Source organism: Odontesthes bonariensis, chromosome 2, assembly GCF_027942865.1.
Source record: "Odontesthes bonariensis isolate fOdoBon6 chromosome 2, fOdoBon6.hap1, whole genome shotgun sequence".
In the NCBI taxonomy this organism is placed as follows: domain Eukaryota; kingdom Metazoa; phylum Chordata; class Actinopteri; order Atheriniformes; family Atherinopsidae; genus Odontesthes; species Odontesthes bonariensis.
In genome coordinates, this window is record NC_134507.1 from 11,360,627 (window position 1) to 11,381,144 (window position 20,518).

Consider the following 20,518-nt stretch of genomic DNA (forward strand, 5'->3'; position numbering starts at 1 on the left):
CATTGCACTGTCCCTTTAAAGTACAACACAGAAACACTTAACAGTATAATATACTTTTCTTTTTTGCCTTAGTTCCAGTGTGATTCATTGTGCTGGTGATGACCCAGCTCATATGACTTTGTGTATCTTTGCCCCTTTACCTCGCAGGTCAGTCTACTGACATTAAGGTGATTGACATTTCTATTAGAAACCATTCAGAGTGGCCACAGTGCATTTCTAACAACTGCAGCACGACGAATGTTTTTCTAGGTCACACTTTGGGGCTTTTCTTAGGCTTAATTACAGCTTAGGGACTTTCTAGATTGATAAAAATGGTTCATATTTCACACCATCACTGACTTGGAAAATAGAAGTGGAACATCCTTAGATGCATTCTAAGTCATTTGCTACGTGTAATCGATGGCAGGGGAGCATGTCGCACATTATGGTGTGGCAGAAAAGAGATATTAGCGAGCTGTGCCAGGAAATTATACACACGCTTCATCACTCTGACTATCAATCTGGAGGTAATCATGTCAGTTAAACTTCAATTAGTCATACATTTATTCATAAAAAGTAGCAAATAACGGCTGAATAACTTACATCAAACAGGAACATAGTAGCTGTAATGGGCTTTGCGTTTATGTGATATAGACTTTGCGTTTGAGCTTGGCAAACTTTAGGTGTAGCAGTATGCCATGTGCACCTCAGTAATAATCTTGAGTTTATCTATATAGAGGAAATTAATCTGACTTCCATATCCTTTCCATCCTCCTATCAGGCTCTTTGTTTGGAGTCATCAAGTAATTTATGGTAATGGAGTCATAGAGGCCTAATTTTGGCTTAAAATGAGGAGTAAGGAGGCTTAAATATGCAAGAGCAACTAATGATGATTATGAAAGTCATATTTAGGCACTTGATATCTCCATGTGACATTCCATGTGAATACATCCTACGAAACCGTTCACTTGAATTCCCATTTACGTCTTTTTGATTCCCGATCTTGGAATCTTGAGCGGGGCCTTTATGAGGTGTCTCCTCTTTGACAAAAAGCCTACAAATGCACTGTGTAATAAATGGGAATATCCACAACTATGTTATTCATCTGTGAAAGTAGAGGTGTCCGTGGTGCTGTGTGTCACAGTTCGTCCTTCTCCTCTCCCTCGCAGACACACGCTGCCCTCTGGCTGTTCATGTAGGGCCTGCAACCAAAAGTCCACACTGTGTTGTAGAGGGTGTCTGCCATTGATTCACAGGCTGAGGGGAGGGGGTGAGACAGGGAAACAGAGAGAGAGGGGAAAGGCACATTTATTTTTCAATAACTCACAATTATGCATTACGGTTCTGGTGGTAAAAGTACTCAGCTTAGGAATTGGGTGTAGATAGTTACAAACTTCTCACCTTGTACCTTCGACACAAAGCCAAGACTCTTCTTAAGGTCAGAGCAGATGCCATACAAGCATGAGCGAAACTTGGCGTCGCATTCGTACTTATTCGTGCCACAAGTGTCGTAGCAAACATCAAGCTGGTTACAGCACTTTGTCATAGCAGGGATTCCCATGTCAAGCTGCCAAAACAAATAACAATGTTGCATCAGTACGGGTCACTGATACATAGGTATGGCTGGCTGAACGGCATAGCTCTGGGCTGTTGGTGCTAAGAACAGGCCACCTACAGCAGCATTCACCTGGAATCCCACCAGAGAAGAGCTGCAGCCGTTGGGCTCTGCTTGCTGGTAGCCTGGGCGAGGAAGTGGAGGTTCACCTATGAAGACAAAAAAGTTCTATTTAACACTTTCAAACTTCACTGATGCAATCACGTCCCTTCAGCAAAAAGTACAGTACAGTATATCTCTATTGTCGGGTGTGTGTCACCTCACAGATAAGATGTAACTTCTGTTTGAGAACATCTGTATTGATTGTGCAACTGAAAGGACATCCACCTCCCAGACTGATTAAAAAAAAAAAAATTCAAGCTTCAGTCACAGCCTGAGGCCAGAACATATAATCTTGAATCAAGTAAGTAAGTGGCTGTAAAATGAGACCAGATCAATTCATTTAATTTGAAATAGAACTAACCAAACAAATACCCGACACAGATTTTTGGCTTCAAAATAACACCTATGAAGGTTCATCACTGTTGTTGCATCAGTACGGTTCATTGCATTGGGTATTTACAATACTCTTCAGGACTCTATAAGACTAATGTAAAGTGATAATATGTGTAAAAAAAACAATATCCAGCCTTACCATGTCTGCAGCGGTACTGGCAGACACCGTCCCGTCCCCCGACCAGCTCAACCAGAGAGTCAAAGTATCCGTGAATATTCTGAAAACTATTTCTAATTGAATTGAGGCTCCAACTGTTTTCATCTTTTTGTGCTTGGGGTTTGTTTGGGGATTTGTCTGTCTGGACTGGTCTGATCTCATTGGCCTCCTCCTCAGATGGAGGTCTCTGAGCGACAGCTTCCTTGGTAAGAGTTTCAGTGTCAGGGGTGTCTCCAGCAGGCTTTTCACTGTCTGCTCCTGGCTCTTCGACTGTTGCACCATCCTCCACACGAACCTCCACTTCAGGTCGATCACCTCCCTGGTTATCCACCGCGAGTATTTTAGCTAAAAGTTTATCGCCAAAAAGGGAATCGGCCTCAGAGGCGCCTACATGGGCATCTGCAGCAGGTGTCGCCACAGCGGCAGCCGCATCCTCCTCCTTTGCTTCGGTCTGGTAGAAGCCTAAAGTGGCACACATGCCCGAGGACAAGCAGAGGAGGAGCAGGGCCAAAATCCGGAGCAACATGATGATGAACTGGCGACAATCCAAGCAACGGTAGTTCTTCACAAAGTGAAGCGTTGTTTCCAGGGAGGGAAGAGCTTAGACAGTGAGAGGCAAAAACGCACTCTGCTCTTACTGCCTCTGTCAGCCACAGTGCAGACTTTGACCTCTGATTAGATTGACGCAGACAACAAGACACTTCGTCCGGTCAGGGTTAAAGGTCACACCATATCACGCCATAGAAAAGCCTCTTTAATTCCGCTAATCCTCTCATTCTTTGTGATTATTGAATATATCAAATGAGTGCTTCTCCACAGTTTTGTTCACAGAGTTATAATTACATTTCTATGACTTAAGTCCCATGGAATCTGAGCCTAGAGGAAAACCCTGCTCAGATTTCATTTTAATGCTCCCCCTGCGCCTCCACCGTGACCTTTCTCAAGACATCACAGACCTCAAACTATCTTCTCTGCTTTTGATAAAGGTCACAAACTGACACCTCAGCAATGAATAAGAACGGAGACAAGCAAAACATTCTTTTTCATCCAAGAGGAATTTAACAACTTTAACATGTTGGGATCTGTCTGTTTAAGTCCATTTTCAAGGGGAAAAAAGGGAAAAAATTAAAACAACAGAAGGGAAATATGCCAAACAAATTAATTGCAATTCCAGAGTGAAGCCAGCATATTAATCCTTTTCTAGTGCGGAACTTTGTGTTTGTTCTCTGGTGCACTTTTCTCACATATCTCTGGTGCCATCTTGTGTTTATAGAGCAATTTGCTCCCAATTCTGTAAAAAAGACCTTTTTAGTGTTCCTGCCAAGAAGCATAAATCATACTAATGGGAATTATGTTATGGACTCTTTATTCAAATGATCCCTTCTGTACAAAAAATACGTACTGTCTCCTGTTCATGCAGATTACCATGTGGAAATAAATCATTTAACAAACAGACAATATTTAATGTTCTTTTTTCCTCCTTTTGTCTGTGATTTCTGTCGTAAGATGAAAGTTGCTCATATTAACAACTCCAAACTGGGTTTCCTTTTGGCACGTAAACAATATGTGAAGCGTCGAATGATCTCATTTAGCTGTTATTTAAACCGTACTTCTTACTCCATCACATAGATTTACGTTATGGAGATAAGTCCGACACTAGTTTGTCATTCAAAGCAAGCTTTTGCATTTAAAACACATGACTGTTTTTAAACTGACTGCAATTTTAAGTTGCTATTTAAGTATTGCTATATAACAGTAAAATATATATTACTAGAATTACACTCATTAAGGGGCCTGTCTGCAAAGTGAGTTTTATCATTTCTGAATCTCATGCTTGTAATTAAACCTTTCTGTTTGTCGTCGTGTGATTTAAAGTGTTCAGTGTGGTCAATTTCACACAGTTGGACAGGAATTGAAAAAAAAAATCAAAATTGGTTGGTTGGAGGCAAACATTGTACTTTAAGAGATAACACAACCACGTCACTGTGTTGCTGTCCTCCACGCTGAACGTGATGAATCAATTAAAAAAAAAGAGTTTATTTAACTGAAATTAGTATTATCTTGCACGTACACATGACTTTGAAACATTCAACTAATTATTTTGTTTGTTGATGATGAAGCTGTTCACCCTCTGTTTGGAGATCACTGTGTATTTCGCCCCACAGCATCCTGTGGCAAAACACAAGGGAGAACATGTAGGAAAATAAGGGTCACAAACTAACTAAATGTCACAAACGCTGCATGCAACATAACACATACCGTCTTATGAACTTGCTTGCTTTCTCTCTGTTCAGCACCACATTGATGTTGTTCTCCAGATCCTTAAAAGAAAACTTCAAATTAATAAAAACATTTATCACATAGCAGGACATACAATTATAATGAAAAAAAATATATATATACAGTGACTAAAACATAAGACTCCCAAACCTTGCTAACGGTCCTTAGACGGTCATTTGAGGCTAACAGTTTCACCGTCTCAGTCTGGTGGCGAACAAAAGAAAAACTAAATAAACGGCGCATTTGCATGCATTTAGAGCCAGCACGCTCGATGCTCAAAGTGAAATAAACATTAAGTTGCGCTCGTCATGAGCTTATGGAAAAGAGCCGAGGGGCATTTAAACTTTCAGCACCTTTACATCTTTGACGCGTCTTTCAGTGGCAGCTGTGGTATCAGTGGACACCAGCCTTTCACGAAACTCCATCTCCAACTGCTGGATCTCCTTCCACACATTCAGCACCTGAAGCCTCCTGCATTGGACCACATCAGCGTGACCGAAGACAGTCCCACTACCCTGCAGCCTGGTCAGAGATGCATCTGTGCACACACGCAGCGGCAACAAGTGTGAATGCAAAGCAGCGAATAAAGATGGATGTGTGCTTGTACAAATACACCCTTGAAGATAAAAAAAAAAAAGAAGAGGACTTTGACTCAGTGATACTTGTCTGCTTGCAATATAAAGTGAATATTTGTTTACTGTTTGCACCGGAGGATTAGCATGATATACAGTACTACAAATGCTTGGATGGGGTTTAATCATAATTAGATATGAAAATGTAGACTTACTCTTCTCATCACTGTCCTCTGGGCCCTTTATGGCTGGAATGTTCTGTAACTCGTGGTGGGCTCTGGGGTTACAAAAGAACAAACAAACCACTGAGAATGGCCAACATAAAGAGTTGATAGTTGATGAATAATTTTGGTACCGTTTATTGTCCTCTAGAGCTTTTTTGACTTCCCGCTCCAGCCTGCAAACCTCCTTTTCAGCATCATCCAGCTGTGTTTCCCGTACTTCTCCAATATCTTCGACCGGGGTGTATAGCAACTGAAATATAACACTCGGATCATCAAGAAGAAAAAACACTCGGACTTAAACAAAGTGTAGGAAGGATACTAGAGGAGATTACTTGTCCTATGAGTCCTGTTTGCTTCATGCCCGTGTGTTGAAAGGCTCAAAAAAACAGAGCGTATAAAAGCTTTGTAAAAATATAGGTAGTCATACTTCTATCAGTAAAAATTGAACCCTGCCAGGCCTGAGTCGGTTCTTAAAAGAATTATCACCTGAAAGGACCATAAAAAGGAATGAGACACTTTGTGATGCCTTATCTTAACCATAAGCAGGATTTTGTTGCATGACAACGACTTAAGAAGAAGTACGTCCATTTTTCAAGAACCCTAATTCCAGGCTTTCATTCTCACTCAAGTACATGATCTTGATAATCCCCCACAGCAAACATGCAGCCATCATGTTAGGCTTACTGTTAATCAACCGACAAACACAGAAGGGAATCAATGCCAGGAAATCACGCATGAAAGTAGCGTCCATGTTTTAGCTTTTGTTATAATCATTCGCATCAGATTCTGAAGAGATTACTGCTTTACCATGTTGTGTTGCGAGGACTGGGAGGCCATCAAGTGGTCGACATATAAATCATAATCTGTCTGGAAGAAAGAAAGAAAGAAAGAAAGAAAGAAAGAAAGAAAGAAAGAAAGAAAGAAAGAAAGACAATGTTATTTCACTCCATGGATTATGAACAAAATAGAAATGGAAATCGTAATTTTTTTTACTTTCTCAAGTTATTGTGATATCCAGCCAATAAAAAATGATACATAGGATGTTTGTTTTCCCACAAAGCATCATTTAAAGTGCTAATACCTTTGGTTTGATGCTTTAAAACAATTAACACATTTCAGGTGCATGGCAATTTAAAATAAAACCTCATTTTTACACTGTTTATATGGGAAGGGTTGTAATACACTGTTAATATGGGAGGGGTGTCATTTTATTTTACTGTATGGGGTTGTAATTTTGCTTTATCTTTACTTTATCTTATTTTGTCTTATTGTATTATATTTATTTTGCTCTATTGTATTTCCTGACTTAATCTTTTTTTCCGTAAACGAGTGCACTGCAGAAAAAGGAATTTCCCGTAAGGGATTAATAAAGTAATTCTGATTCTGATTCTGATTGCAACAAACGAATATTTTTGTGCAAAATGCACACAGAATGCACGTGCGATGTAAAATTACAAACACGTGAAGCTGTTTCAGTGACAGCCTGAGCAACGCTATCATGCGACTAAAAAGAAACTTGCATGACACGAAACATTTCATGCGAACGAGCAGTGACGGATTCGCTGCTCCTCTGAAGTCCTGCTCCCTGACGCACATCGACCAGGTTCTGGTGGTTGCTCTACTTGCGCTTTCTACACCAGGGACTCACTCTCTGTTGGCTCTAATACTTCTGACGGCACATGCTAAAAATGTGCTAGTGGGTACAGAGGAAATGGAAAAACCTTGATTTCCCTCAGGATGCGTCCAAATACTGGCGAGCCTTCACATACATCATCAAAGACGTCACTGAACACCGCAAGGCGGTCTCTGCTGGGCCAGCTTTGTGCTGACAACTTCTTCAACTCCTGTGTATGACAGGAAAGAACACACACACACACACACACACACACACACACACACACACACACACACACACACACACACACACAGAGAACATTAGCGAGTTACAATGTGTGTCAGAGCCTGTGCCTGCCTTTATTCATGCAAATGCAAAACTCATTTATTAAAGTCATGGTTTGGGTAACTGCTCTCACCTCTTGTAATTTCCTCTCGTGCACTTCAGCAACACTTCCTCTGGCACAGACCTCCTGCTCTCCCGTGACTTGCCTGTCAAGCCATCGTTCCATCTCCACCTGGCTTTCATTCTTCAGGTCTTCCCTGTTTGTATGGCTTGAGGAAAACTGAGGATTCCTCTTCGGTTCAGGTAAAGTGACAGATTCCTTCAGAGAAGAGGCTTTTAGCTGCTCTGACAAAGAATTTGACGAACAACCCATCTTGATTAGACTTGTATCTTCTCCTCTGACTGCATGTGATGAACAATCTTTGGCCTGATCCTGTCTTGGCCTCGAGAACCCAGACTCTACAAAGGGAGTGCCAGAAGTGTTCGCAGAGGGAGACTCTTTCATTTCTTTCTTCTTTACACAGGCCAGTATCTTTGCATGTCTCTTCTTTAGGGCCGCCGAGTTAAGAGTTTCTTCTTGGCAATGAGACGTCTCCCAGAAAAACTGCTTTGTCTCTTCGGGAGGCTGACTCTGGTTCAGGCTGCGGGGCCCCAGATGGCCAGAGGAATAGGTCATGATATCAGCCTTCTGAGCAGCTTCAGCAGCCAGCAGCAGTCCATGGATGTCGCTCCTACAGCTCTGCTGCTTCTGCTTGCAGTTGTTGGACATGGCTTGGAGGGAAAACATTGGATATTGTTGATTTAAAGACACAGAACTGATCCCTTCTGATGGATCGAATTGCCTTCACGGGAACACTGTTTCCTATATCACAAAAGACTGGTGTTGCTGAATGTGTTTCAAACAAACAAACAAAAAAAGTAATTTAAACATTTTTCATCACACTTATCAAATCTTAGCACCTCAAATTAATTCAAATAACAATGAGCAGGCAAACATCAATGTAGTTTGAGCATGCTTTCTATGGAACAAATTAAACCAATAAATAAATGAGTAAATAAAAAATTGGAGCTCAACTCAGACATCACACAAACAGATAAAGTCAAAATTTTACTTAAACCTTAATGCATGTACCCAAAACCGAAAACTAGAGTTTCGTATTTTTTACCTGAAATATGCATGCACCTTTTGCACCTTTTACTAGCATGACTTTAGGGGATTTCTATAATCTAATCGAGGAAATGCAAATGAAACAGACAACGAGGAAAAAGTAACTATAACCTCACCTGATAGCAAACTACTTTCAAATAAAAATCACGAAATCAAACTTCCTTCGTGGCCTCAGCTGTGCGTGCTCCACTTGGTTGCCAAGGAGACAGAAGTGCGTAATCCTTGCGTTGCATTTGGTGTCTTGGTGATAATCGTACCCGTGAGCTTTGAGGTGCTAAACCTTGTGGCAGGGGGTGAAGTGACACAAACAGCTGATATTACGTAAATATTACAGTAAAATTAATTAGTGCCCTTTTGTTGCTGTATATTCTTAAAGTTGAACATTGTGTTTTAGTAAATCCACATTTGTATACATTTCTTCCCTGTAATTGTATTTCAGCACCGTGAAACATGTTCTAAAAATCTATAACATTCCATTTATTTTAAATACTAAATAAGCTTGTCAACTTTAAGGGATAGCAACCCCCCCGCCCCCGAAAAATAAAAATAAAATAAAATAAATAAAATAATCAGCAATTTTTTTTTAGATGGCAGTTTTGAGAAAACGAAGTGTTTCAACCAATCTGTCCTCTGACAGAATCCGAGTTGTAACTCATTCGACTTTACTGGGCATGAGTGTTTTGAATGTCACGAGCCAGAAGCAGCACGAGTAAGCTGTTTACACTGCAAATAACTAATGTGTGCTCTGTAATCTCTTAAACATGGAAGCAGTGCACTCGAACTAATTTACCTTGTTTTTCGCATGCTTTCTTATTTCGTGACACCACACCGATGCGTTTCCTGCAGACTGTCTCAAATCAATAATTACCAGACAAACTGTGTAAACTTTGCTTACTGGGGAAATCTGATTACCACAGAGCTCTTGCAATTGCCTCAAACTATAATCTTAATTTGTTTTTTTGCAATGTAACAGGGTTTTTTTTGCGTGCAAGTAAGACACGCAGGCTGGATGGTAGCCTCAAGTGGAAAAGGGAGAGGGGAGAAGAAAGAGAATGAAACGGCCTCAGGGCTGGAGTGACCAGAATGGGAAAGAAGACAGACTGCAAAGCTGAACATGAAGAGACAGAATAGCATGTTGCACTCCACTGAAACAAGTGGTGCCAAACAACAGAGTCCATGTTCATCTGCATTATTGTATCCAAACTCATTTGATCTAGTAATGTTACATTTATCACAATAATAATAATGATAATAACAACAGGCACAAAGGTCCACATGAGTTTGCTTTCCAATTTAGGACATGTTACTGTTGACAATAAATATGTAAATTTCAGTTTCTGTAAACATGCCTTACATTAAAAGATTAAAGATGGAAATTCCTGGAACCCTATTATTAAAGATGTGTGAAAAGCACAATAAAAATGATCATGATACATTGTGATTACTCATCTTTCGCCCTTTTCATTCCATCCAGATCAGTTTAAATTTGCCCTCTGACCTCGGTGTTAGAGCCCAGGTGTTAAACGAGTTGATGAATCTACAGGTGCAGACAGCCATTTCACGGAACTCTGCAGATTTGATTGTTAATCTGTAATATCAGCTGAAGATGCGGCTATCTCATGGGACAGTTGGCCTTTTTATTTAGCTAGTGTATATTAAAAGACAATAATGATAATATGCCAGTGAGCATTTTTAAAAAGCCAAGAGAAGTGAGTATTAATAATGCCGCCTTGAGGAGGGTTTCTTCATTTTCTTTAACTATAGGCCTGTTTGATTGTTTGGTTGGCTCATAAAAGCCAGAAGAATATTTCTGCCATGTATTTCCATAAATAAATGGTATATTATATTCAAGTTGGATAAAAATAGCCAAATCATTGTCAAATTTCAAAGATGGACAACGTTCACTGTAAATGCACCAAACTGTAACCTCCTAAGTTTGTTTGACAAAAGAATGAAAGATTTTTGGATCAAGTATAGAGCATTATCTCCCGAAAAGTCATTTATCATTGTGAAAAAAATGAACTAATAGAAATAATCCCTTTAAGTGCAGTAACATGCACTTAAAAGTATTCAGGAGCGACTTTTGTCAACCCAATATTAAGTCTGTATCTGCAGCTCAGCCATCACAACAGTGAGGAAGGCGACAAAAAGAAACATAAAGTGAAGAATGATCTGGCACAGTGATATATCTTTCAGAGTTATATTTAATAAAATTCATTTGGGCTACGGCTCTTACATTTACAGTTGAGACATTCCTCAGTTATTCTGGGTAACAGTAACATGTCTAGACTGTTTACTTTATCTTAAAGTTTACTTTGTACAAAACAAAAAAGGCCAACATTATTTTTCTTTGTATAAAAAATATAAGTTAATTTAAATTTAACTCTAATTAAGAAAATAACAATAGTAATAATAGCAATAATAATTATAATAATGATAAAGATCATAAGCTAAACATAGTGCAGACAATGGGATATAACTGGTGCTGAAAAGTAGAAGGGACAGTGCAGTGACTTTACCATGTTGTCAGGTGGGGTGGGGAAAAAGCTAAATTCCACTGTCACACACGCGCACACACACACGCACGCACGCACACACACACACACACACACACACACACACGCAGAGTACACAGTCAGTCAGAAAGCGCACGACTGCCATTCTGTTTAGCACCATCAGAGCATACATCTCAGTCTTTACAAACTAATTCCTAGATTGTACCCACACATCACACCTGTTACCATATATGTAAAGTTTTATACAAACTTCAGGTAAGATGCTAATTGCTGCTCTTGGTTGAAGCTCACTGGAAGCAATTCTGAAAAGTACGACAGAGCACGTGGAGGAAACTGATGGCGCACTAATCCACATACCACCGCAGAGAATCTGCAACCAACAAAACATTCATCAAAATGTACATTCACAACACAGGAGGCCACAGTACCAGCCATACAACCAAAAAAACCAACAACAACAGATTTGAGTGGTAATGTCAGTCTTGGAGGGATGTTGTCCATTGGAATGACAGATTCAGACAAACTAGTTTGTCTTTTGGAAGATCTTGGAAAGTCATTTGAAAGACTCCAAATGTATCCCCTAGTATGACGGTTGGAAAATGAGTGTTTAAGGGGGCGGATTTTTTTTTCCTTTGACAGATCCTGGATATGAGGGAAACTTCAGTCACACACCGGCAAAAAGTCAGACAACAAAGCTGCAATCCCAGAGATGGACATATTACACTTTAGCTTAACAGGTTTGACAATGTGGAAAAATTAGAAGCTGAGTGATTGTTGTTGAAGTCAGTGTCTTTAATCCCGCCTGCTTACTTCAAAAAAATGAAAACATCACTTTCTCCTACTTTTACATATTTTGTTGTGTCAAAAAATTCACTATGTGACAGTGGTATGAAAAGATGAGAGGAGAACTTAAGTAGTATGCAGTCTTGGCTTAAGAAAAAGGGATTCGGGTTTAGATCCTGCTGATCAGAAGGATGTAGTTGTAGCAGGTTCTTAAATGCTTGGGGGTGAAGGGTTGCAGAGTCCACCTCAGACTTCAAACATTGTGATTCTCTTGTGACTTTTCACAAGAGCTGACATTATCTAACTCCTCTCATCACAGTTCATCCACATTTCTTAGGGATTTCTGCAATCTCCACATAGAATAGGCTGTATGGATTTATTCAAGTACTGCAAAGGATTTTTGCTCAAAAAGTAATTAAAAAAAAAACATTCTAATGTTCACCTCCTTGATAAGGTGTCATTACACCACAAGTCTGCTCTACACATTCCTTCTGTCTCTGGAAATACCTTGCTGAAGTAGTGCGCGTACGAAAAAAAAAAACTTACCACAGAAGGCAAACAGTACCATTTCAAAAGAGCCTTAACTGACAAGATTTCACATATCCTAGCCTTTGAAAGGTCCAGAGTAAGGCCTCTGCAAATAAAAGACCACAATGAAATCAGCTCAAATAAAGAAAAATCATAAAATTACATATAACAGCCAAAATAAAACAACTGAAACAACACAAGTCCATTCTACCAAATGAAATTCCCAAGCTGAAAGCACGCAGGGTGATGGGCTGAAGTCCCTCCCCAACGACTATCTGTCAGTCTCTGGGATCGGTGAAACCGTCAGTGTTGACACCTCCGTCACCCAATGAGGTAACTGTGTGTTTTCAAAGTCAAGTCGCTTTTAGCTGATCCAACTCCTGCTGACACAGGATGTGGGTCCCCCCCCCATCAAAGTTCCAGGTCCGTGGCAGGATTCAGGTTTTATTCCTTTGGCGGGCCAGCGACCCCTTTGGTAGTCAATTATCCACCTTGACAGGGCCTGAATCAGGAGGCCGGCTGGGCACAACGTCCTCCACCTCTCCTCGGGCAATCTGCTCCCAATGGCCAAGGTTTTCCCTGTAAACAAAAAGCTCCCGGAATCAGATTCAAACTCAGGAAATATTATTCATCATGGTAAAAAAATGGCTTAGAAACTGAAATAAAACCATGTTGGCACAAAATTAGAGACTATGTCAATACAGGACAAACGTGCAGTCCTTTAATATGCTTAAACCATAAATAATCATGTTACTTTTACACTGCTCTCAATTTTTTTAGTATGCTTATTGATAGCTGTGGTCCGCACACAGCATTGAAACATTTTGCTGCCACAAAGTTACAAGTTGCAATAATATAAAATTGTTAGAACTGCCAAAACACAACAGGAATCAAGCAATGACTTTAAGTCACAGATTATTTTTCAATATATTCAGAGGATCAAATTATGGCCCTGATGAGAACCACAGTAACATCTATCCCCGACAGTTGACAATGCCAAAACAATATTAAAATTTCCAAACAGTAATAAACAAAAATACAGTTAGTTTAAACTCAGTTTATTGAAAATAAAGTCTTTAAAGAGCCAAATGCACGTCACCACAGCCATGAGGAATTAATTAATCATACAAAGTAATGGTCCCATTACTTCTTGTTGTCATGTGTATCCATTTCTCAGCTGTGGTTTCATAAAGCCTGACATACGGATGCAAAAAGTGGCTGCCCCTCACTGCCATTTGTTTCAATTAACCAGCCTGATGCAGTTTACACGTCTTTGGCAGATCCCACAACGAGCTGTGGGGCTCCACCGGGTCTAGGCCTGCTGCCCACCCAGAGCCCGGTGCTGACGTACAGCCGAGGCTTAAATATTACACTGTTCACTTTGTTTGCATTCCCCACAGATCGAGGACGCACTTCAACAACCAGCTAAAGGGCGGGCAAATGTGCAATACGATCTTGTTTGAAAACCAGAAATAACAACCGTAAATACGTTCGTCCCACACGCTTCTCGAATGTGAAGGCAGAAATGCCGGACACGCTGATGAACCATCTTTAGGGGAAACAACAATTGCCTGCAAGATCTCTGAATTTTTGTTTGAATTTTCAGCAAGTTATAGTGTTATATTGTTTTCTTGATGTATATTTTCAGTGGACTGTGCTTTTACACATACTCCTTAACACCTACAATTTGTTTGGACAATTGGTGCTGGTCAGAAAAATTATTGATCCCATCAGATGTGAATGCTGATAAAATACTGATAAAAAGTAGCTTTAAATAACTTACTTGCAGGCTCTTAAAAGAGGATTGGATGGAGGGAAAAGCTCCGATAACGTAATGTAGCATGGAATTGCAACAGAGTTGTAGAATCCCACCTTCAAAAATAGAAACAGAATTATGGGACATTAGATTTATCTGTGGTTAGAATAAACACATTTAGACTCTGTTGGATAAATTACGGTCATACACAAGATTTCCCTTCAGTCTGTGCAGTGTTGATCATAGCTTATTTATGATCAATGACTGTGGCTGTGTAAAGAACTGTCAGTGTGACTGTGAGGGGAAAAAATGTAGTTGCAATGGATGTGAAAAGAAGGCTTTAAAACTAATGTATTTGCCAATTTAATCATCAAGGGTTTGTTTGTGCCTGTAATTTCATTCCCAAATATTTGGTGACTTTCTGTGGAACTAATTACCTTGACTCACATTTTGCATGTTAATTATTGACACTAATGGTCCTGCACACCCACACAGGTGTTTTGAATTAGTTTGTCTGATTACCCCACCAGTGCAAAGTCAATTAAAGATCGAACGCACGGAGCAGAGGGGCATCTTACTCTGTATATTGTGTTTTATGACAACACCAGCTATGCATACCGCAACCTACCCTACAAGAGGAACTGCCTCATGTAAACAAAGGAGTTAACGGCTCACACTCTGTCACAAGCCAACAGTCTCCAGTTTTTCCTGTCCACACATCAACACTGCTGAGTTTCTGGATATCTTCACCCTGGAAGTTTTTTTTCCAGTGTGTTCATTTTCAGTGACCTTAGACTGCATTTGGATGAAAAGCGTAAACGTATATAAAAAGCCACATTTTTAAAGCCCGCCTGTAAATGTGGACATGGCCTGATTCTAAACACCTGTGGTCCAGCCTGACTACCTGAGGAAGTATATACACCTTCCTCATCTGTTTGGAACATGTATATGAACCCCTACGCAGGCTCTTTGTTACAATGTGTGTGTGAGATAGAACACACATTCATAGACGAATGAGAAATGTGCTGATCTTACTTGGCCTTGTGGAACCTCATTTTTCTTGTCTCTGTCCATCATAGGGATCGGCTGAATTCCGATCTTCTTCATTTCATCGCCCTGTCGAGAAACAAAATAACAGGACACCTTTTAATTTAGCATACTGTGGCAAACATTCTGACCACCTGACAGCACTATTTTGGGCCATACAAATTGTAGGACATGCAAAGTTGCGGCAGCATTTACAAGTAAGAATAGAGGCTTGACTGTTATACCGGAGGCATGATCCTGACACTAAAACTGTTTAAGCTCTAACAGTATCCCACTGTACCTCGGCCCAGAACTCAGCATAGATGTCGTTGGCTGTGAGTCGTGTGATTTGCCACTGCTTGGTAACAGAACACAGGTCACATGCTGTCATCATCAGACCAATCACACGGTCCCTGAAGGGAAGCAGAGCCTCGTTATATCCATGCAGACAAACTCAAAGCGCCGTTTTCTGTGCTTCAGTCCAAACTTATCTACGTGTTGCCGTAACACCTGACCTGTGCACCAGTGTGAGTTGTGATCGTACCTGTGCGAGAGGTTGTTCAAGTCCAGCGAACGCGCAGTCATAAGCTCTGTCAGTTGCTGGTGGTTGTTGAAGTACAGAGCGAGGTCAGTGGCGATGATGGCCTTTCGGATGATCTCCAGCACCTGCTCGTACTCGCTGGAATTCAGGTTGGAGAAAATATTGTGCCCTTCCAGCTATGAGAAACAAAGAGATCAATAAAAAGCAAAAGCTCCACTTATGAGGCGTTCAGCTCAGCTAGACTACAACAGGTTGTAATCTCATGTTCATCTCAGGCCTTCAGCCCCAATCAGCAGGTCCACGATGTTACAGAAGAGGGCAATCAGTGCTGAATTTTCAGATTCTTTTAATGGATCTGTCATTGATAGTGTGTATAAGTTTTCTATGAATTGCATTTTCATTGAAGTCAGTTTAAAAAGTGGATTCATAAATGCAGATTAGAGGAGTAACACAGGGTAACTATAAGTTTTTAAATATCAAGTTTTTGTAACACAACCGAACCATGTCTTTAGTGGCAACATGTCTTTATGAGTGTTTCTATGACTGAAATTGTGACTTTTTTTTTTTCACTGATTAAATTTGCCCACGTATGGAATCATTTCTGATGTCCTCCCATTGCTGTGATGGATTATTTTCTAATCCCGCTGTGTCCATTGATCTCTGCTGTTTTCTTTAAGCACATTATAAGAATGCTTTTAAAAAACAAAACAAAGGTCATGTTATGTTAACTGCTTTATTTCATAATGAATATCTGACGGAAGAAAAGAATGCACGTTAGCTTCCATACAGTAAGCTTTGCATAGTGGAGCTCTACCTGCAGGATGGAGACGGTCTGAGAGAAGTGATGCTGCTCCATGGTAGAGGTGGAGTACAGAGCAGCCAGTGGGTGGTCAAACTTCTGCAGGTAGGTGTTGCTGTAACCCCGATGATCCAGATCATGGCACAGGCAGGCTATCAGCAAACCCTTCTTCTGTAAAACAGAGCGACTAAATTAAAGAAAACAATCCGATGAAACCACACATTAACCTCAGGTGTTTCTCATGTTTTCATTTGTTTTCTCTGGCAGACCAAACGCGAAGCAAACCTCTAGCTCTGTGAAGATCCCAGAGGTTTTCTGTAGGATGGCGTACATACAGTGTGCCACTGTCACTGCGTGCTTCCAATTGTGGTAGGGCACGCGGCGGTAGTTCTTCCGTACCGACATGGTGAACCTACACAGCTTCTCCAGCTCAAAGCTACATACACAAAGAACGTAAAGACAAATAAGAATAACAGTTGCATCAGAGAACAAGTGACACTGATATCCTAATGGTCTTGTGATGATACCTGGTCTTTCCACAGGAGTTATGAACCATGTAGATAAAGACGGCAGGCCAGATCTCCTCAAAGGGATTGATGTCGAAGTGGAACCTGGAGGAGGGAGAGGGAGATGGGAGGAAAGTCTGTTTGAACTGACATCCTGATGACCTGCACCCTGCACTCTCTTGCTCTCAGTACGTCTCCCTCTTGCAAAGCACCAAGATCCAGGCCAGGACTCTGTCATCCTTTCTTACACAGACAAACTCAGACTCCACTCGAAATCACAATTTGCTTATTAGATATGGAGGAAAATCTACCAAGTTTACAAGCAAATACAGAACAGATAAGCAAGTTGTCTTCAAGCAGCAAAAAGGAAGCACTCACATTTCGATTTCTTTATAAATGGGTGCAGGGAGGTTGAGCTGGGTAAGGGTCTTCCATTCCTCTGACGTGCAAATGCTGTGATAAGACAGTTTTTCCATCGTCACTCTGTAAATGCATTCAGAGTGCCGGATCCTGTGGTACATCTGCAGAGATATAACAGGGGTCAGGAATTAGTCTTTAAAATGTCAAGAGCGATGTTGAACACTCCAGTGCTGTAAATGCCACAGAGGCATTGTACATGATATTGCTGTTAAATTATTTTCTGTGTCACTGCAGGAATTTCCAGAAGGGTCAGAAAAAGTTAACTTTTTCTGTGTGTCTGCACATCTGGTTTGTATCCCTGTCCCTTTCCCAGACAAGCAGGAGTGAGACAGCCAGGTACAGGCGCCAGGCCTCACACCTTCCATCATAAATCACTACGAATCGGGAGCTGGCCAAAGTCAGTTTCCTAGAGACGCGAGGCATGAATTACAGCTAAACATAAATCCTGTCACTGGACGGATGCAGACTGCTTGTCTTAAAATATTAACATCCAGCATAAATTTTAAAACCCACTTTGTGACGTCGCTCCTGCGTAAGTTTGTCGCACGAGCTGACGGTGAGTCAGGCCCCACAGTGAGGGGAAGCTTTGACAGACAGACCACACAATGTAAGCTTTGGGAGTTAGCATGATTCATGAAAAGTCTGTGCTCCATGAAATTGATAATCATCAGTTTTTAATTCATATTTGAAGAGGTGGGGGGGGGGGGCATTGTACACTCTAAATTGAAACTGCACTCTTTGTATGGAGAAAAATGACATGGCTACAGTAGCAAGTGGGGAAGTCCTCATCCTGTTCACAGCTAAATCATGCCTTCCAGCTATGAGTTTGAATTTAGGTGACGATGAGCTCATTACATCAAAGTTCAACTGACAATAATAACCCAGTGAGAATCACCAATTTATGGTCACAAAGCGGGCCAATAATACAATCTTCACATAATGTTTTTTCCCTGAGGAACGTATCAGTATCAGTTTATGAAATACTTTCAGACCCATTCCGCGTACTCACATTTGCACAGTGTAAGGCCAGAGCACAAAAAACAGCAAACATCTTGAAGTTGTTCTCGTCCGTTTTAGTGAAGGCACTTCCGCTTAACTTGTTCACCATCTGCACCACACCTATAACGCTCCCCCTGCTCACAATGGGCATGCACAAGATGTTCCGCGTGGTGTAGCCAGTTTTCAGGTCAACCTCCCTGTCGAGAAAGAAAAACACAAATGGGAGGCATGAATTTGACATTCATCAAACAGTTTTACAGAAGTGATCGAAAGTCAAGGAAATGAATATGACTGAAGTGTTTTTAAACTAAATACAGCTGAGCAAGTTTAGAAGTTCAGAAAAAGTTAGACAACTAAAACAATGTTAATTTGTTACAGTAGTCGCTAAGCGGGGAATAGGTAAGCAAATGTGGACTGGGACAGAGCATGTTTACCGGTTGAACCGTGGGTCTGCATAGGCATCTGGGATATTTAAGACTTCCCCTGTCTGAGCCACTTGGCCAGCTATTCCCTTCTCTATAGAAAACCTACAAATAGAGAAAAAGGAGAACAGAGGAGTTACCCCTCACTGCACATGAGGGCAAATCTTGACAAAACTTATCTTAAAACAACAAAATGAAAGTCCATGACACATTTATTGTACAAATAGTATACTATAATGAACCAGTTTTACTCAGAGAGCAAATAAGACCATGTATTGTATCAAGTGCACACATTCAGCAGGTGTCTGAATGTGTTCTACTTTTACCTATTATTTTTAATATGCCACAACAGGACCTCATAAACCCCTAATTTCGAACAAAGAAATATACTTCTAAAGACAATCTCTGCAAACTGAAACTGAGACTTACCGACAAAAACACAGCCGCAAAAAAATATATAAAGTGTGTTTGGTGTTAGAGAGAAGGATGAATTTTACACACCGAATTTCTTTGGTTTTCCTAAAGACAGGTTTGCCCTCTTTTTCCTCCCCTATGTCGAACAGGTCAGAGTACAGTTCTTTGTTGTTATGATCTACCTGGAAGAGTGCACACCTGTCTGCATTCACCAGGTTTTTTGCATATATCTGTAAAAACAAAACCAGGGACAGATCCTTTGAGCAACACTGGGAGCTGGATCGGAATAACAAAGCACCCGCAACTTCATTTGATGGCTTAATCTTATCTGATATATCACTGCTGTTTTAATTGTTATTGGCTAGAACATTCAAAATAAGATAATTATAAAACGTATCGCATAATTGCAGGCCATCCCAGTACATTTTACTATTTGAACAAGATGACTTGAGATGAAACCAGTCACAAGGCAACCAAAAACATACAAACAGAGAGGAGGGGTTTTAGTGAAAGAAACAGGAAAATCAAGTTTTACACTCATGCAGATCACATTGGTTTTAGATTTGCAAAGTAGCGTGTCACAAAAGGTAGTTTAGACATAGCTAAGTGTAAACATGTATTTAGTACGTCCATGAATCTGTTATACTTGTAAGGTAAGCTTGATAATGAATTATCATTATGAGGAGCAGTTTTTGTTTATAATAATTAATGCCAAATGCTGTTAGAAAATGTGAGCAGGGTGGCTGCCTGTACTACAGCAGTGTTGCCTCTCTTTTTAACAACTCTCTCCCAAGATGTGTTGCACTGAAAACAATGTGAATGAACACGTACTTGCAGGAATCACACTCACCATAATATGTTCAAGTAGAGAATCTATTGCCACAATGTTATCAAAGTATGTTCTGTGCGAAAAGAAGAAATGACGCATTGAGATGTTTGACAAATGGGAAGCTCTGATGACGATCACATTCAAGACATGACAGCTAAGTTGCCTAAAATGTCATTACTGCTTCTGTTGTGTGAGCAGAAAGTTTTATTCAAGGTTCACCCTGCCATTAAAAAAAGATGAGAAACTACCTCTTTAGAGCTCGTCTTAGTTTTATAATAGTTTGGCTAAACTAAAAACATGGCGTAAATACACACTTCCTAGGTTTTTTATCAGCATCCATTTAGTGTTATGGAAACTTTTCTTAGAGCAGCTCTTACTTTGACACGTCTAGAAGGAAGTCATTGAGCTCAGTCTGTTTGGCAAGGCCTCTGCACACCTAGCAAAGAAAAACAGGTCATGATCAGACACAGAGGCATATCGAAAGAATTCTTACACAACGCATTTCGCATTCTGCATTTTCTGTGACCGAGCCAACTTACTATCACAAACATGACTGTGGGCTATTTTCCATTGGTTTCTGTAACAACAG

At 40.5% G+C, this 20,518-nt stretch overlaps 3 protein-coding genes across 5 annotated transcripts in view; all 3 read right to left on the bottom strand.

Moving 5' to 3' along the window:
• Positions 1–126: 126 nt before the first annotated feature.
• Positions 127–2,823, bottom strand: pla2g12b (phospholipase A2, group XIIB). Its single transcript, XM_075483952.1, has 4 exons — positions 2,229–2,823; positions 1,667–1,743; positions 1,381–1,546; positions 127–1,236 (listed from the first exon to the last, which is right to left on the bottom strand). Exons 1-4 carry the CDS (start codon positions 2,770–2,772, stop codon positions 1,118–1,120), a joined length of 906 nt encoding a protein of 301 aa, XP_075340067.1. The 5' UTR covers positions 2,773–2,823; the 3' UTR covers positions 127–1,117.
• Positions 2,824–4,314: 1,491 nt separating this feature from the next.
• On the bottom strand, positions 4,315–7,991 carry LOC142398831 (uncharacterized). The gene is made up of 8 exons (XM_075483042.1): positions 7,356–7,991; positions 7,044–7,166; positions 6,130–6,189; positions 5,314–5,572; positions 4,880–5,064; positions 4,677–4,730; positions 4,506–4,567; positions 4,315–4,415 (listed from the first exon to the last, which is right to left on the bottom strand). The coding sequence occupies exons 1-8, from the start codon at positions 7,989–7,991 to the stop codon at positions 4,343–4,345; spliced, it is 1,452 nt and encodes a 483-aa protein (XP_075339157.1). The 3' UTR covers positions 4,315–4,342.
• A 2,585-nt stretch (positions 7,992–10,576) lies between these two features.
• Positions 10,577–20,518, bottom strand: part of pde10a (phosphodiesterase 10A) — a 38,110-nt gene continuing 28,168 nt past the window's right edge. For 2 of the 3 annotated variants that reach the window (XM_075477019.1, XM_075477026.1), the window contains exons 9-22: positions 20,307–20,365; positions 19,951–20,002; positions 19,188–19,330; positions 18,699–18,791; positions 18,275–18,461; positions 17,224–17,366; positions 16,867–16,950; positions 16,625–16,775; positions 16,355–16,510; positions 15,544–15,716; positions 15,301–15,412; positions 15,009–15,089; positions 14,001–14,089; positions 10,577–12,796 (exon numbers count right to left, since the gene is read on the bottom strand). In XM_075477019.1, coding sequence (XP_075333134.1) covers positions 12,697–12,796; positions 14,001–14,089; positions 15,009–15,089; positions 15,301–15,412; positions 15,544–15,716; positions 16,355–16,510; positions 16,625–16,775; positions 16,867–16,950; positions 17,224–17,366; positions 18,275–18,461; positions 18,699–18,791; positions 19,188–19,330; positions 19,951–20,002; positions 20,307–20,365 — 1,623 coding nt within the window. In that variant the 3' untranslated portion in view covers positions 10,577–12,696. Of the gene's footprint in view, positions 12,797–14,000; positions 14,090–15,008; positions 15,090–15,300; positions 15,413–15,543; positions 15,717–16,353; positions 16,511–16,624; positions 16,776–16,866; positions 16,951–17,223; positions 17,367–18,274; positions 18,462–18,698; positions 18,792–19,187; positions 19,331–19,950; positions 20,003–20,306; positions 20,366–20,518 lie in introns of all 3 variants that reach the window. The other variant, XM_075477030.1, reaches the window with a different exon arrangement.

What these genes read in the sequence shown, in the direction of transcription:
- pla2g12b (XM_075483952.1), bottom strand. Translation starts at nt 2,772, where the DNA reads ATGTTGCTCCGGATTTTGGCCCTGCTCCTCCTCTGCTTGTCCTCGGGC. An exon ending in CCAGTACCGCTGCAGACATG is followed by an intron (nt 1,744 to 2,228) that starts GTAAGGCTGGAT and finishes TTGTCTTCATAG; the next exon opens with GTGAACCTCCACTTCCTCGC. An exon ending in CTTTGTGTCGAAGGTACAAG is followed by an intron (nt 1,237 to 1,380) that starts GTGAGAAGTTTG and finishes CCCTCCCCTCAG; the next exon opens with CCTGTGAATCAATGGCAGAC.
- LOC142398831 (XM_075483042.1), bottom strand. Translation starts at nt 7,991, where the DNA reads ATGTCCAACAACTGCAAGCAGAAGCAGCAGAGCTGTAGGAGCGACATC. An exon ending in AGTCCTCGCAACACAACATG is followed by an intron (nt 5,573 to 6,129) that starts GTAAAGCAGTAA and finishes GTTATATTTCAG; the next exon opens with TTGCTATACACCCCGGTCGA. An exon ending in GCAAGCAAGTTCATAAGACG is followed by an intron (nt 4,416 to 4,505) that starts GTATGTGTTATG and finishes GTTTTGCCACAG; the next exon opens with GATGCTGTGGGGCGAAATAC.